We start from the raw sequence: 17,188 nt of genomic DNA, 5'->3' as shown, positions 1-17,188 counted from the left end.
GTCCTGTATGCAACATAAATTAGTTTCTTACGAAACGGGTAGTACTGGATTGAAAGATCGAAGGTGCATAAAGTAAGTATTATGCTGAAATAAAGCTGTATCATCGAGTCGAACAGTTAACCTTGAAGAAGAGATTTTAATTAAAGTGATTGTGAATTGTGTAGAGGCAATTCAAATATATACATGTAAACATCTCAACCAACTAGGACCGTCATCTGCATTTACTTGCTCTGGACACGGTTCCTTCTTTTAACCAATAAGAAAACGAAACGATGAGCACGTGATATCAAGAGACCCGCTGAGAACAGCAGAAGATCGTAAGTGACAAGACGTGCGTGAAAGTATCTTGGCAGCACAAGCAGAGTAGTAGAGTAGTTGTGTAGAGACAAGAGTGCTCGTGTACGTTAATGGCTGTGTAATATTGTTTGAATGTGTCATTTTAACGACATATCATTCTGCATTTTTCGCGAAACATATTTCTGTACAACACATGACAAAATGTCGGGACAGGGATCACAACGGGTACGAAAATCCTCTCCCTGCCCTTCTAAGCAAGGCCCTATGAGAGCTACGCTTCCTATGTCTTCATTGATGAGACAAGGGAGTAATATAAGAAAGAGTAAAAGCAACAGCCCAACCATATCTCCGCCATCTGCTTGGAAATCAAGGACTTCTCCAGATGCTACTTTATCAGGTCAAAGGAGTCCGGGTTCTTTAAGCTATAGAGGTATGAGGGACATTTTTATCCTTAAATTTGTCGAATCTTGGTTTGGGGTTAGCTGACTGTCTATAGCAGTTTGTGATCCTGAAGAACAATAGAAGCCTTCACTTCAAGCTGTAAATAATGCAACTAAAATCCTTTTCTTCAAGTTTAATTGCATATTAAGAATGGAAGTTGCAAGAATGTAGTACATGACATCGAAAGTGGTAGGAAACCAAGGTCATGGCTACAAAAAATAGTCGTACGTAAAGTGCATGCATTTATATAGTTTTAAGGTGTATCAAAATACTGGGAGCTTCAAACGTAACTGTATTAGAATGATGATGGTTTGTGAACTTTTGCTGTGCTGAATGCAAGAACCATTACTTGAATCGCTTGCTTGTCTCGACCGGTAAACTTCATCTCTTAATGACAGTTAATTGAAATAATTAACGATACAGCTGATAACTGTAGCAAATAACGATAACGATATTTATCAGTGAACTATTATTTGGTATTTTGCGATCATGGAAGTAAAAGTACAATAACATGTAAAGAAAAAGTCATGCTCCAACATGATCTCTTTGACTAGTATTACTGATTACCAAAGTAGGAAATTGACCCGAGAAGTCAAAAATGGTTTGGAAGTCATTGAATTCGCATATCTGGAATCAAGTAGGTCCAAGGCTAGAATCTAATTTTTGTCGTCCGGTTTCTATTATCCCTGTTCATTTTTTAAAGTCCATTTTTTTATACAGTAGTGTAGTTAGGGACTCAAAATTTTAAGCCAGTTTAAATGATAAAAATAGCAATTTAAATACTATCAAAAATAAATGCTTGCGCCAAATTGCTGAAGCTACTTCAAATCTAAAATAAATCATTCTTTGCATATTGACTCATTTGCCTTATTGTGCATTGTATTCTAATTTTATAATTTTCAGTATGTAATCTTAATTAAGAAAGTGAAATGAAAAGCAGCTTAAGGTGTTTAGAGTAACTCACATGACAGTAAATGCAAGGAAGTTCATAGTAAGTTTTCTTCTATCAGATTGCATAAGATCTTTCAGACTTGAAATTTAGCATTGTGAATTCTACATAAATTGCTAATACATATCAAGCGAACGTAGCAGGATTTGGAGCAAATTTACAATACAGGAAGCATCTCCAATTTTTTTTCATATTTGGTATACTAAGTAATTTTGGCTTCGTAATCACGAATCTGAAGTTAAACTAAAGGCCACGTCAGGAAATTGGAAAATTAATTGGTTTACGCTTAAGTTTTTTGGAGCTATATGTGCATTGTTTTAAGAACTAAATTTTAACTGTGCTTGCCTAACCTAACCTTACCAAAAATGGTTCCTGGGGATATCAGAGAATGGTTTGAGGGCCAATTGCGGGCACATACATTAACGAAATGTTAGTTTTGTAGCACTAGAGCGGAACTTTATTTTACAACTTGTACAATTTCTACATGTCACCCACAAATTTTAACTGCAGATACGTCATCAGGACTCAATATTTAGTGAGTATAAGAAGTAGGAAAGAATTTGGAGATACTTCCGGTATTGTAAATTCTTACCCAGGATTTTTATGGATTTTAATATTTCTCAATAAAAATTTGGAAACGAAGTTTCATTTTTAAGACAGACTCATTACTGTAAAATTATAATAATAAATGCACTCTGTGGAGACTTAAAATGTTTTGAAAAAAAATTGAAATAATAAAAATATTGCTTACAGTTATCACTAATGAGAATTCTGAATAATAGTAGTCAATAAGTATTAAGTAATTGACCGTGACTACCTATCAGTGAATAATAAATAATAAACTAGGATTGTGAGGAAGTATTCTTGCCTTCACATTTGATTTGTTCCATTCTGAATCCTATTGTTAGTGGTGGTTTCAAGTATATTTAAGGACTTCAAGCTTCATTATAAACAATTCAGAAATCTGTGTCGAATAACCATATATCAGGTATTCAAAGTGGAAGTGTATTAATGAAATCTGAAGTAACAACATGCTACACTTCTTTGAACAAAGCACCTGATTATGGACAATTATAACACCATTAAGCCTTGTTTCCATGATTATGAAAAACTAAATATGCTGACCAAGGCAGTAATTTATTTTATTAAAAACATAAACTAAAACGTAACGTTTCAACCTTCTAGCAAGGTCTTCATCAGACTCAAAGTCTTTTGTACTTGATACAGAGTCTGATGAAGACCTTGCTAGAAGGTTGAAACGTTACGTTTTAGTTTATGTTTTTAATAAAATAAATTACTGCCTTGGTCAGCATATTTAGTTTTTCATACTGATTATGGAGTGTCTAATGAATGAGTGTTGGAGCTTTGTGATTGTGGTGAATTTTAACTCTCAATGATCATGTGGATAAATCACGTGTTTTGATTACAAAATTTTCACATGGTGGCAATTTTTCCGAAAGTAGAAAAATAGTAGGAAGTTCCAATTGTGAAGTGTTTATCATCTGTAGTAAGAAGATCTATGTTAACAGAACAACCATGTTCTGTATTATCCTGCATCTGACAAATAATGTCTTTATCACCAATGTATACTGAATAATGAATATCTTCTGTTCTGAGTGCTTTACAGTAAAAATAAATATTCTCCTTTGCAATTTGAACATTTAAACATTATAATAATGGTTTCCAGCGACTGGTATGCAAACATTTTTGGATGGAGGCCCAAAAAAAGATTTTCTGTGGGATTGCTCGTGGAACTTGACTATGTTAATTCAGGCCTATCTGAAAACTGCCATGTTCATTGAATAAGGGTACAACATGAAGCTTATGATTCTTTATTTTGTTCATTGCTCTTTGATACTGAATTAAATAACACGCTTGTGTTGAAATATCTGGTTATGTCAAAGTACTACCAGCATTGGAAGTGCAGAATTGAATTTAAATGTGGTCATACCCTATTTTTTATCATAAACTTAAAATTCAGAGTATTGCAGTTCTGAATTAGTCAGTGGCATTACATGTCATATTTTATGGTTTCCTGCAAACATGGAATAGCAGATATCAAAATAGAACAAGTTAGAGGTTCTTAATGTTTCTTCAGAATTGCAAGACCTTGTCAATAATTGACTACAAGTAAAGAATAATGCAACATGCATATGTATTGATTATGCTAGATGTGTGGACTGAAGTATAATGCTTAGCTAGTACCTCCTCCCCAGCCACAATGGACAAGAAAGTAACTTTTACCCTCCCCCAAATATGATCACCCCCTCTTCATATTCACTTATTTAGTATGTGATCTTTCGTAATTTTGCATGATATGCAGTGCTTGAAGTGAGGGGGAGTGCAGGTGGATGGTATCCCCCCAGCTAGCAACATTTTCGCAAAGCATCCCCGCAGCTAACTGCAAGGCCTGACCAAACACACCCCTGGCTAGCATTTTCCACTTCAAGCACTGATGATACATTGAAAAGAACAATTAGGTTACACATATGCATACACAAACATTAAAAAAATACTATTAGGAGAAATTATTTAAGGATAGTAAATGCTCCTGTGTTCTACTTTGAGAGGGGTGGGACTTCAACCCTTGACTGCACCATACCAAGATTTAACGGAAAGTCACTCGCATTGACCTACTGACCCTTGCAGTGATTAATATATTGAAGCAAATGTTCATTTCAGTTCTGGGTGTTGAACTGCAGTTCAACCATGGTTCTGTTGACCTAGCATCTATTAGAGAGTAATAGAGCTGTGATGCAACTGGTTTCACTGATCATGTGTTATTCAATAGAACGCCATTTGGAAGGATTGAATCCTCAAAAGGTTGGAATTTGCTTAGCCATTTTTTTCAGTATAACATTGAACATACTTCTTTTTTTAGACTGACTATCATGAAACAATATCTAAAAAAAATATCATATCAAAATACTCGTCATACACTGGAAAAGATAAACTGTTTCGACAAAAATGCCCACCGAGCTTCAAAATGGAAGAATAATGAACCACAAAATTGCCCAAATACTGGTGACACTAACCCGTGTACCCTATGAGACATGGTCATCTGCAAGTAAGTTAATTTGACATTTCAGATGAGACTCTCATGCCAAGGAGCCAGTACCTCCCTATTTTTTTATATATATTTGGTGCCATGGTAGCTCAGTCATTATACCGCATTTGTTACAACCTGTCCCGGTTCCCACGCTAGCTGATCGCTGGCTTTTCTCCATGCTGGGGAAAGTCAAAGCCAGGCAGCCAATTAAAATACTCAACAGCGTCTACGTAAGCTCCTCTCTTCTGGCTTCCATTCGCTCCTCACTGCCCAGCAGACGATTTTTTCCTCGTTTCTCATTGGCACCGAAACTGTCGAGCGATCGCTAGCGCGGGAAACGGGACAGGTTCTTACAAACGTGGTATAGTGTCTGACTACCATGTGAGAAGGACTTGGGTTCGATCCTCGGTGGGGGAGAACTGGGATTGTTTCACCTTAAGTGGCTATGGCACCCACCCGGCATTGTATAAAGTGGGTACCTGGAGGAAACTGGGGGGGGGGGGGGGGCAACCAAGTGCATGAAAGTGTGGAGCCTTAACTCCACACCCCCTATACACCTTCATGGCATGGTACAAAGCACAGGAGAGCACTTTGCTTTACTGGGAATCCACTCGACCTCCTGCCCACATATTAAAAAATAATAATAAACACTGAGTAGTGAAGATCTTTGTGTTGCTCGTTGACTCATATAATAGAGCTATTACGTAGAAATTTTCAGCAAAAAATGCAGGGTCGACCAGGACTCGAACCCGGGTCTCTGGCATACCGTGCCATTGCTCTATCCAATGAGCTACCGAGCTGACACTCAGGCGAGGCCAGGCTGGCTCGGTAGCTCAGTGGTTAGAGCAATGGCAAGGTATGCCAGAGACCCGGGTTCGAGTCCTGGTCGACCCTGCATTTTTGCTGAAAATTTCTACGTAGTACATCTCCTGTGTGTGCCTAATCTACAATAGAGCTGCTGTTATTTTGTTGACATGTCTTGCAGGTTCACTGACAGTAAACAACAAGAGTAAGGCTTTCTATTTAGTTTCTAAAATCATTTTTTTGCATGAGTAGCAAGCACTATCTGTAGAATTTCTCGGATTGTATAGAATTTCAGGAACAAAGAGAGAACATTGCAAGGCCCGTACTCCTCTGGCCTCCCTTTAACTGCAGGGTGGCAGCAACACCACTCTTGCATTGTAACAATACCTATGCTTCAGTTAGCCCTATTGTGCCTCTGCAAATGACCCATTTGCATTGTGTGGTGAAAGGTAACACATTCAGTTGCGTCCGTATAATTGTACATGACATTGAAATATTAACCTGTTCTTGATTATTGCTATGTTATCACTGTGCCATGTCTCCAATAGAAGTTGAGCACCAGAGCTCTTGGTGGATCATTACACCATCAACATTGCGGGGGCCTTGGCTAAAGTAGTGTTTAAGCAGGCATCTTTAGTTTCCTTACTGTGTTTTAAATGCCATTTCATACACTGCTTTTGATCCCAAAATGTGCTCAGTTTTTGTACTTATATCTTGATCTCGTATTCACCGTAACTATGTCTGCTCATGTTTTCCTGAAGTTCGTCCACAACAAAATAAAACATGTCATTGATGTCTGCTTCAAACAGTATAGTAATGATGTTGTTGGAAAATTGTTAGAGGAAATCAATTACAAAATAACTTGCAGTACACCTATCAATGTGTATATTAGTTGTAGTTACGGTATTCATAATGTACTACTCGTGAACTAACCATTAATACAATTTGATTTTTTGAAATTATGCAGTTTAGGCTTCCTTTAGATGAATGCAGTTTCTTTGACATTCTTAAAATTTCTGTTATGATCAAATTCTACTGTGCAAAGTGAAGAAATCTTATAACATTTTGATGCCATGTAATATTTCATAGAATTGGTCCTAATTTTCTTAGCATCTTGCGTAACATAACTAATCGGTAGAGAGGCATGCATATTTAGTTTTTGACGGCAACACAAGATGTGAAGTAACATGCTGTAATGTTAGTTTTTCATTTGTCTGAAATGTATGAGGGGCATTTTCCTACCATGTTTTGTCACAAAGTGATGCAAGATAAACTCTTAAACATGAAATTTAGAGTTTATTTACTGAAGTGACACTTTCTGAAGTCTAAATTATCCTGTGAGTTATGCAAATCACAGATAGTTGATTAATAATTGGAAAGGAAATGTTTATTTTGTGCAATGAGTGTGGTTTTGAAAGTCAGATTGGAGACTTTATTCACCATTGAAACACCAAAGTGCCATTGTATATTCCGCTTTTTATCCTGAAATGGGCCTAGTTTTTGTACCGAAATATTGATCTCTTATTTACCACAAATATGTGACTCTGCTAATCAGAAGGAGAGCTCCACTCCGGCCCCCGTGGTGGAGTGGTTAGTGCATTGTGCTACGATGCCAAGGGTCTCGGGTTTGAATCCTGACCTGGGCATGGATATTTACAAGTGTCCATTCATCAATTTCATTATATCATCACTCATCCCCATCTTCACCAAACTAGCCAAAAGTGGCTCAAAAAAGTGAAGTAAAATAAACCAAATCAATCAATCAGAAGAGAGCTCCACTTCACAGGAGCAGATATAATGACAGCTGAGTGTGATGTACACAGTGTATCACATCACATTTTTGAAAGCCAATAACTATTTAACCGATGAGAAACATTTTCTACAAAATGGTTTCAGGTAGAAATTAATGGTACTGCTTAAGTATATACTTTATAGTGCATACAGTATGCATGTGGAAGAATACATTAGCTGTTTCAATTGAAAGCCGTTAGAGTTTGAGTTGAGATAATACAATATCTCACGAGTTAAATAACCATTTACCCTTCTAAATTACATCTCTTCCTCTTTAAATTGATTAATTATTAGATGAAAACTGCATAACTTGGTATGCTTTTTATGATGTATATATTTTTTATTGTTTTCTGCATACCTTTCATCACAGTCACAAATGCTAACCAAATTGTTACATGAAATGCTTCCTTGTAAAGTATTGTCTGCTCTCAAAAATGCTGTAAGATTTTTTCAAACATTTATGGTATGAAAAATGTTTAAAGGAAATGCTTCTCTCTAAAGCAGCTCCTGCAGTGGTATGTCTTGGCTTTCTTGAAACACTCGGGACATTTCAGACCAGGTGGCAAGCCACATAGACCCTTACAACATGTAACATTCACTGTGACTGGAGACTACCAAACTGAGCGAATGTCGATGTCTGAAGCTTGTCATGTTAATTTGGTACGAAAGATTGCAAGTTAATGTTGTTGCTTGTTTCTTTAGTCTGAAAACTTCCAGACACTTCATCTGTTGTGGTCTAAGACCTCCTACACAGTTCTTACGTTTAGCCCTTGAAGGCTAAAGGGTGGATTTAAATCTCTTAATGGTGATCTGTAGTACACAGAATTGTGGTCTAAAATTATTTGTTGCAATGAACAAGTTTTAGCATCAGATTAGTTGGCTACTCCAATTGTAATTCTTCCCCATTGTTGGTTGCTTGCAAATTAATATTTTCCAGATGTGTGCTGTATGTTTCACAGTCTTTTGCAATTAACTTCAATTCCTTTATCAATATTTCTAACAATGTGGCAAAATTTTGAGAGAGGCCGTGGGTGAATTTAGCCAATGCTTCGCTATGTCCATCTGATTCTTCATAATCAAACTGTTAGAGAGGAAGAAATCATACAGTAATCCAATATCTTCCAGTGTTTGCTTAAGAAAAGCAAAATGAGAGAACTGTGCATTTTATCAAGTGTTGGATCCCATTGATTCCTGAAATATGTCGTACAATACATCAGTGAAATACAATATATGTTATATGTAAATGTGATAACTACACCTTAACATTTGTTTGTACAAAGTTGGTTTTATTTACCAAATTGTTGGACCTGAAGCTCAACATGCTGTCTAGATACTGGGAGCAAGTGTGTTCATTAATATTAGATAAATTTGCACTGAAATTTAAGTTAAAAATACAGGCTTGACAAGGACTCAAACATGGATCTCTGACATACAATGCCGTTGCTCTACCAACTGAGCTACCAAGCTAACTGTAGTTTTGTATGCAACATTGTGGTACGACTGACAATTCCAACAGGAAAAGCAGTTAAAATTAAAAATCAGGTGAAACAGGGCAGCTTGTCAGCTGTGTTGAGAGAGAGAAATTTCACAGTATGCCAGACAGGTTCAAGTACTGGTCGAGCCTGCATTTTTCATTAAATTTTCTACGTACTACACCTCTTGTATCTGCCAAACCTTATGGTTGATAGTTTAGTTTTGAATGTTAATACAAGTATTGTGCAAGGTTGACCAAGACTTTTATTTCTAGGAAATAAAATAAAATATAGTACCACAAGCACCAGACTATACCAGTTTTCCAAAGTATTCCCCTGAGCATCCATGCACCAATGCCATCATTCTGGCAGTTCCCTGATTCCTGTGGCTAGATGGCAATTAACTGCTGTTGTAGCCACTGCATTACATCTTTTCTCTTTGCTCCATCTGTCTTCAATTTATTTCCTCCCATATGCTCTTTAATTAACTCAAACAAATATGATAATCACTGAGGGCTATGTACGTAGTGTATGAGCATGCAGCACAATTTCCCAGTGCCTCAGTCGGTAACGCGTCTGACTACCATGCTAAAGGTCCCGGGTTCGATCCCCGGCCGGTTCAAATCCGGGAACTTTTCTAACGGTGGAAGCGGCCCCGGCGCCTACCCAGCGTCGAATAACATGGGTACCTGGGGGGAAACCCTGGGGGGTAAAGGCGGTCAGGGGCGTGATGCTGATCACATCACCCCCACTCACGACCGGATCAAGAAAGTGTGGGGCGTTACCCCCACACCCCCTATACGCCTTCATGGCATGGTGCTATGCACAGGGGAACACTTTACTTTTTTTTTTATTTCGGTAAGAGTTGTTGCTGCTAAATTGACTGTGTGGTGCCATGCATTGTCATGGTGAAGAATGACATTTGCTGACAACATGCCCGGTCTTTTCTTGAGAATGGCATTACGTATGGCACCCTTCATAAATATGCAGTAATACTGGGCATTAGACTTTTTCCCAAAAAAAATCCACGTAAATAACAAATAACACCTTGTATATCCCAGTTGGATGTGTCCATGTGGTTCATTCGTCAGCAACTATCCTTTGCCAAACTGATGACAGCATTTGTACACTCTTGCCTGTGACATTGCCTGCTCCCCATACGGTGCTTGAAATATTCTCAAAATTTCAGTTTGCTTCAGGTTCTCCTTCACAAGGAATTTGATCATAACACCACTGCTCTACAGCTACAGAGACAATACTTGCCACCATTTTTACTGGCACTACTTACAACTATATCGGGGCATGCAATAACAAAGGATGAAGGTACATCCTCTGGCAATTTTATCCAGCTATTTACCACTTTTTTATTCGTAAATGTCTGTCAACATTGAACAACCCTTGTACATACATAAATACTGTGAAATCTCTGTTATACATTTTTAACGGCACTAGCTAAAGTGTAATCTGCAAGAAAATTATAATCTTTTGCCTCACTTGGACCAGAAAAATTAATTGTATAAAGTGGAAAAAATGTAAAATCCAGGAATGTAAAATTGGGGTTTTACTTCAAAATATATTTTTATCCCAGGCCATTTTTTAAGAGAAATTGGAATATTTCTGCTATCATTACAGATATTTTGATTGTGCAATAAAAAAAAAAGCATTCCAATCATTCTCATCAACAGTAAATAACATGGTAGATGTGTGTTCTCATTTATTACACTGTTTGTTAGTCTTTTTGGAGCGAATGAAGAATATAGAAAATGTCTCCAATTTTGTTAATTTTTGGTATACTAAATAAATTAGGCCTTCTAATCATGAATCTGTTGTTAAAATGCTTCCTCACTGTGCAAGATGCCATTGTTGTAGAAGAACGCTCGAACACTGTTGCCAAACACCCCTAATCAAAGTTCATCCTCTGTTCCGCCATGCTTCAACGATTAATGATCTTCAAGTAACAAAGCAACAATTAATGCTCTGCAAGTAACAAAGGAACAGTGTGGCAACGCTGTAAACAGTGCAACGAATGCTGTCACTTATTCATATCATCAAAGATGGTTCCTATGTTTCTGTATGGAGAATGATCGCGGTAATGAAGAACGTAATTTTGCAACATATATAAACTGCTCGCCATTAAAAATGCAACACCCAGAAGGAGTAATCGGAATCGGACGAAATGTGCACAGTGTGTAGAGGAGAGGTGGAGAAGGAAATGATTAGGTGTTCAAGGCCGTCATGCATCATGTGTGCCTGCCACGCCATCTGGTAAGTGGTACCTGTAGCAGGTCAGATAGGTGCAGAAGAGCAGTGAAAGTGCATGGTCGTGAGTGTAGTGTGTTAAAATCGGTCAGCAATGCCACGTCGTCGAATACGGCACTGATTCCAGCAGGTTTCCCAGTTCGATCGCGGCCGAATTGTTGCATACCGTGAATGCGGATTATCCTACCGTGAGATCGGTGCCCGTGTAGGACGGAATGCATGAACAGTGATCCGTGTATGGAACCAGGGGGTCCAGGAAGGCACTGTAGAGCGACGTAGAGGTTCACAACATCCGTGTTGGACGACGGAACGAGAGGACAGACGTCTGATACGCATGGCGCTTACAGACAGAATGGCCACGTCAACGAGGATTGTGCATGAAGTAAGGGATGTTTTACAACGTCCAGTGTCCCCACGAACCGTGCTTCGTCGTTTGGCGAACCGGGGAATTTTTTCCCGGCGCCCACTGTTGCGGATTCCTCTGACACTAGAGCATAGGCGTTTGCGTCTGAGATGGTACAAAGACCGTCGTGCATGAATGGCGGAGTGGAATGCTGTAGTGTTCTCTGATGAATCCCGCTTCTGTATACATCATGATTGACGTACACACGTGTGTGCGGCACCGTGGCACTAGGCTTCATGACGCCTGCATCATGCATCATCACACAGGGCCTTCATTGGGTATCATGGTATGGGGTTCCATCGCCATAGGTGTTCGTTCGCATCTCGTACGCATTCAAGGGACATTGAACAGCCAACGGTACATCACACAGGTTCTCACCCCTGTTGCTGTACCATTAATCCATGCACTGCATAATGCCACTTTTCAACAGGATAACACGCGCCCCCATGTTGCAAGGAATGTCCTCGCATTTATGGAAGCTAACCACGTGCCCCTGCTTCCTTGGCCAGCACGTTCGCCGGATATGTCGCCAATTGAACATGTCTGGTCCATGGTGGGTCGCCGGCTGGCCCAACTCAGGTTTCCGGCACGTAATGTTGAAGACCTCTGGCACCGTGTGGAAGCCGCTTGGGACGCCATACCGCAAGCAGACATCGATAGACTCCTCCTGTTCATGCCTCGCCGTGTTGCAGCAGTTATTGCCGCCTGTGGAGGCTGTACACGCTACTAGCTCCTTGGGGTTATGCAACCATGTTCTACGTGTCACATGTCACACAACCGAGCTCCAACTGTAATCATTTTCTTATCTTACTATGAACTACATATTTGCCAAGTTTCGTGTTTCTATCTCATTTCCTTCTGGGTGTTGCAATTTTAATGGTGAGCAGTGTAGTTGTAAGTGTACAATTTTTTCACGTGACCCCCAAATCTTAACTCCAGATACGTTACCAGGACTGCATATTTACTGAGTGTAAGAAGTAGGAAAGAAATTGGAGACATTCTCTGTATTCTTTATTCTTAGTCTTTTTTTGTTCTTGTATGCTAGAGTTGAACAGTGATCAAAATAGATAAATGTACTTGTACTTAATTTTTCACTTGTACTTATATTTCTTTTTTTATCTTGTAGCAAAGTCGAAAACGTTGAACTCGAGGCAAAGTAGCAGTTACAGCAGTGTGAGCTGCATTCGAAGAACTGCATCACTTGATACCATATATGTAAAAGGCCAGTGGCCAAGGGAAAGTTTTTACATGTACTGTGGTCAACTTTTGGTTGACAAATATACTCAGGTATGGCTTAGCAATCTTTAGGTATGCCTGCAGTAAATATTTATTTGAAATATATATGAACAAACTACTTACAAAGTTGTTTTACTGTAGTAAGCCATTGTCAGAGTTTTACAAGTTACCTTAAAAGCCACAGTTTGCTTCCGGAAAAATTGTGCCATTTTGTTATTTTTATGAATATAGAGCTGTTATAATATGCAGTTTCTCTTTCAAAGCTACACTTCAAATTCAAATTCTTTATTTCTGTGCGCGAGGTTCATCCTGAGGCTGTTCTGCCTCCTAGCCCGTGTCATGGAGCACATTTAAGCTTAATTTCTGATGCCGTTACAGTAGTAATAGAGTATAATATAAAATTTACGATTTAGTAACAGATTCCTACTATTGATCATAGCCTATATTTGTTATGCATATAATATGGCTAAAATCATAGAAATAAAAATAGTGAAAATTACATAAAAATGGTGGCCGCGGTGGCTCAGTCGGTAACGTGTCTGACTACCATGCTCAAGGTCCCGGGTTCGATCCCCGGCCGGTTCAAATCTGGGAACTTTTCTAACGTTGAAAGCGACTCCGGCGCCCACCCAGCATCAAATGACATGGGTACCTGGGGGAAACCCTGGGGGGTAAAGGCGGTCAGGGGTGTGATGCTGATCACATCACCCCCACTCACGACCGGATCAAGAAAGTGTGGGGCGTTACACCCACACCTCCTATACGCCTTCATGCCATGGTGCTAAGCACAGGGGAGCACTTTACCTTTTTTTTACATAAAAATGAAGAAAATGAGTTCATGGAGTAATAATCGAGGTGAAATAACCATTCACGTTCTAATTTTATATTAGATAGGTAGAACATTAGTTACCTGGGTCAGCAAATTTTATATTGGTACTGTATCCGATGTTGGCAAATAATTTCATATTGGTCCATCCTTAGCTGCTTTATCATCTTAAGTGTCTGTCTGTGACTCGATTCATGAGCTTTTAGTGCATCAGTATGTATTGGGTGTACAACAACCACTGTACGGAAATTATGTTGAGCCTATAATCTTGTGAAGGAAGAGCAGTGCACTCCTGTTTGAGATTGTGAACCTATGTGCCAATTCCCATTATCATATGATAATAGATCAATTTTGACTATGGCTGGCCCCAGTGGCGGGGGGGTTAGCACATTGTGCTACAATGCCAGGGGTCCCAGATTCGAATCTCGGCCTGGGCATGGATGTTTGCGAGTATCCATTCATCAATTTCATGATGTCATCACTCATTCCCATCTTCGCAAATTAGCCAAAAGTGGGACAAAAAGCAAAGTAAAATAAAGCAAATCAATCAATCAATTTTGACTATGATGCTCTGGCATGTAGAGGCCTGGACCTGGTCAGACGGACAGGTTTACCAGTTATACCTTCTTCACTTGAGTAAGTCACACTCACCCATGCCAAACTCATGCGCACTGTTCTCATGAATATTCTGGGACCATTTTCTACGTCTATAATGTATATATATTTTTTACTTACGTTGCTTTGAGAGAGAGAATCTTCTTTGCTGACTTTGTGTTAGTCATCCTCAGTGGTCGGGTTAGAAGGGAGACCCAGGTTCAATACTACCCTGATTAATGCTGTGTACATTTGTTTTAATTATAATATTTACTAATGAGATCAATTTAAGTTAATGATCTAAAATAAAGTTACTCATTTACAACTAAGTTGATCTACTAATGTGACGTGATGAATACTTTCCTGATATGTTCTATTTTCTGATATAGTATATGGATGACTTTTATTTCATTGTGCATGGTCTCAGTTAAGGTAGACGGACAGTAGTTGTTTTATAGTGTTATTTGTACTGGTCTAATTTACCTTGCAGACACCTGAAGAATGGTTAGCTGAGCCAAAGAAATCCCATAGGTACCTGGAATCATGTGGAACTGAAGATAAACTGGACAAGTACATAAGACATAGGTATGTTTTTTGCCTCACTCTTAATTGCCTTTTAGCCAACATCCATGGCAGAGTGTTTAGCACTTCATGCTACGATGCCAGGGGCCCCAGGGTTCGAATCTCAGCCTGCGTAGGTGTGTTCTTGAGTGTCCATTGACTTCATCATATCACCACTCATCCTCATCTTCACGATTAGCCAAAAGTGGGAGAAAAGCAACGCTAAATAACAAAAGAATTCAAATATGTCATATTGATCCCACCAAAAAAGAGTTGTGTGTCACAGAGCTTTCCCAGCAATGAATGATGATGATTGAATTGGTGAGCTAGGTTCAACCCTTTTCCAATTGGACATGCAGTTTGTTAGTCCTGGTTCCTTTTGAAGTGCATGTCTCTTGAGCAAAATTATTAAAATTTTAAATTACCATATGGATACTTGTAGTGACAACATGTATGAGAAAGAGACATGAAAGAAGATACATACATGGAATCATTTACAATCCTTCAATGTAATCTCCTGCTGCTGTATGAACACTTCCAAACATCTGGCAGTCGTTGGATGCCTTTGATAGCTCCCGTTCGTGCCAGTGTGTGCAGAGACTGCCCTGTGGCTGAAATGATGCTCGGAACATCTGAAAAGCGTTTCCTCCTCAGCGGTTCCTTCATCTTGGGAAACAAATCAAAGTCACAGGGATTGATGTCAGGAGAATAAGGTGGGTGCTCCAACACCTCCCAACCCCATTGTTGCAGTACGTACTGCACCACTTGTGCTGTATGACATTGTGCGTTATCATGGAGAATGATGGGTCCTGATTGCAGGAGATGTGGTCTTTTGCACCTAAGAGCAGGGCGCAAATGGTCACGAAGCTAACTGACGTGATAGTCTGCATTCACTGTAACGTAACGCCTTGTCGAACACAATGTGCAAGGATAACCCCTTCATGGTCACATGCCACAATCATCACCACCGTCAAATTCGCCAGTTCCTGTCTGACTTTTTTTTGAATGTGGTGAAGCCGGATGAATCCACTCGTTCGACTGCCACTTCAATTGTGGCTCGTACGATCCGGCCCATATCTTGTCAGTGGCAATAATGCGAGGAAGAAATGTGTTACCTGCCAATCGCCAACGTGCAAGGTGCAAGCGTGCACATTCCCATCTGTGCCATTGCTGAACTGCAGAACTTCTGTGCCATTGCCATTTCAGGATATGCAGTACCCATTTTGCCGATAACTTACGCAGACAGAGGTCCTGAGTTAGCATCTGGTATAAAGAGGATGGTGAAATCTTCAGTTTATTTGCTAATTCACTACATGTCCAATGCCGTTCATTCTCCAGCAATGTTCAAAGTGCATCAAGGTGGTGTGGATCTGTTGCCATGCGAGGATACCTGCCACCATGTTCTTTCGCAGCTGATTCACTACCACTTTCAAATTCCTTGGCCCATCTTGTAACGGTACATGGTCCCCATATGCCTCACGTAAGCCCTTGTGAATTTGCCATGCATTCCTTCCACATGCAACCTGAAATTTGATGAATATTCGCTGTTCTTCACGCGGGAACATTGTTCAGGGCGGTATTATACACTCGCTTCACTTTAATGTCTTCAAACTACCACACAACAGTACTATTCAGCACCAAACACCTAGACACGATCCGTAGTACAAGACTAAACAAGACCCGATTGTCATTTGTCCCAGCGACAACTGGCAAGTGTATACCAACAGTGTTGCCACTACAAGAAAAATGGCCCTCATATAATGATGGCAGTAGTAGAAGTGAAGGTTTTATGATCTTATTTTGGTCATGATGATGATTGTCAGCAGGTATTTTGAGAAGTGCTAGTTCAAAACATTCAGTGTTAAACAGGTTAAAAACTAGAATCCTGACTAACTTTTGTCATTCACATCATACTAACTGTTGATGGTCTTCATATTAGCCCACACCTCTACGCCAGGTAAGAGTTCCTGAAGAAGATCATAGTGTACATTAAATGAAAGCAATAACAAGCAGTTCGATTGTGGTGCTAATCACACACCTACACTATGGCTGATATCTATCTACACAGGTGCTCCTTCATAGCACAGTGGATTCCTAGGAGATGATATATTTTTAGTCTTTGTGCAGGTAATACCATACATTCAGTTTTTAACAACCAACTTATATATTACATGCCTTATTATGGTGAATAGATATTTGGTATGTCAGTAATTGCCATGGTTTGCCCCAGTAATAGACACAATCATTTCATACTGTTGTGTGGTTTTTAGCATACACAGTTGTGAAATTTGAAAAACCACTTTATAACATATACGTTGTAAATGTTCTGGCCAAGATTGCTTTTTGCTCTGTAGCCAAGAAGTCTAAGGTTAGTTTTCGCTCCATGGCTTTTTTCTTACAGTTTACAATAGGGCCTTCACCCCAGTAGGGTGTGGGGGGATGAGTTTTAAATATCTGGTTCCTACTCTTAAAGGGTAGAGTCAAGTTCAGCATACAGTTGGAGAGA

General features: G+C 39.3%; 1 protein-coding gene across 2 annotated transcripts in view; it reads left to right on the top strand.

Moving 5' to 3' along the window:
• The first annotated feature begins 337 nt into the window (after window positions 1-337).
• The window catches only part of LOC145982728 (protein FAM117B-like), a 49,193-nt gene continuing 32,342 nt past the window's right edge, over window positions 338-17,188 (top strand). For both annotated transcript variants that reach the window (XM_083116090.1, XM_083116089.1), the window contains exons 1-3: window positions 338-727; window positions 12,592-12,752; window positions 14,612-14,706. In XM_083116090.1, the coding sequence (XP_082972216.1) occupies window positions 430-727; window positions 12,592-12,752; window positions 14,612-14,706 (554 nt within the window). In that variant the 5' untranslated portion in view covers window positions 338-429. The remainder of the gene's footprint in view (window positions 728-12,591; window positions 12,753-14,611; window positions 14,707-17,188) is intronic.

The sequence above is a fragment of the Lepisma saccharinum genome, unplaced genomic scaffold (genome assembly GCF_977018435.1).
Source record: "Lepisma saccharinum unplaced genomic scaffold, izLepSacc3.1 HAP1_SCAFFOLD_376, whole genome shotgun sequence".
NCBI lineage: Eukaryota > Metazoa > Arthropoda > Insecta > Zygentoma > Lepismatidae > Lepisma > Lepisma saccharinum.
The sequence above is the reverse complement of the archived record's forward strand: the minus strand, read 5'-3'. Positions and strand labels throughout refer to the sequence as shown.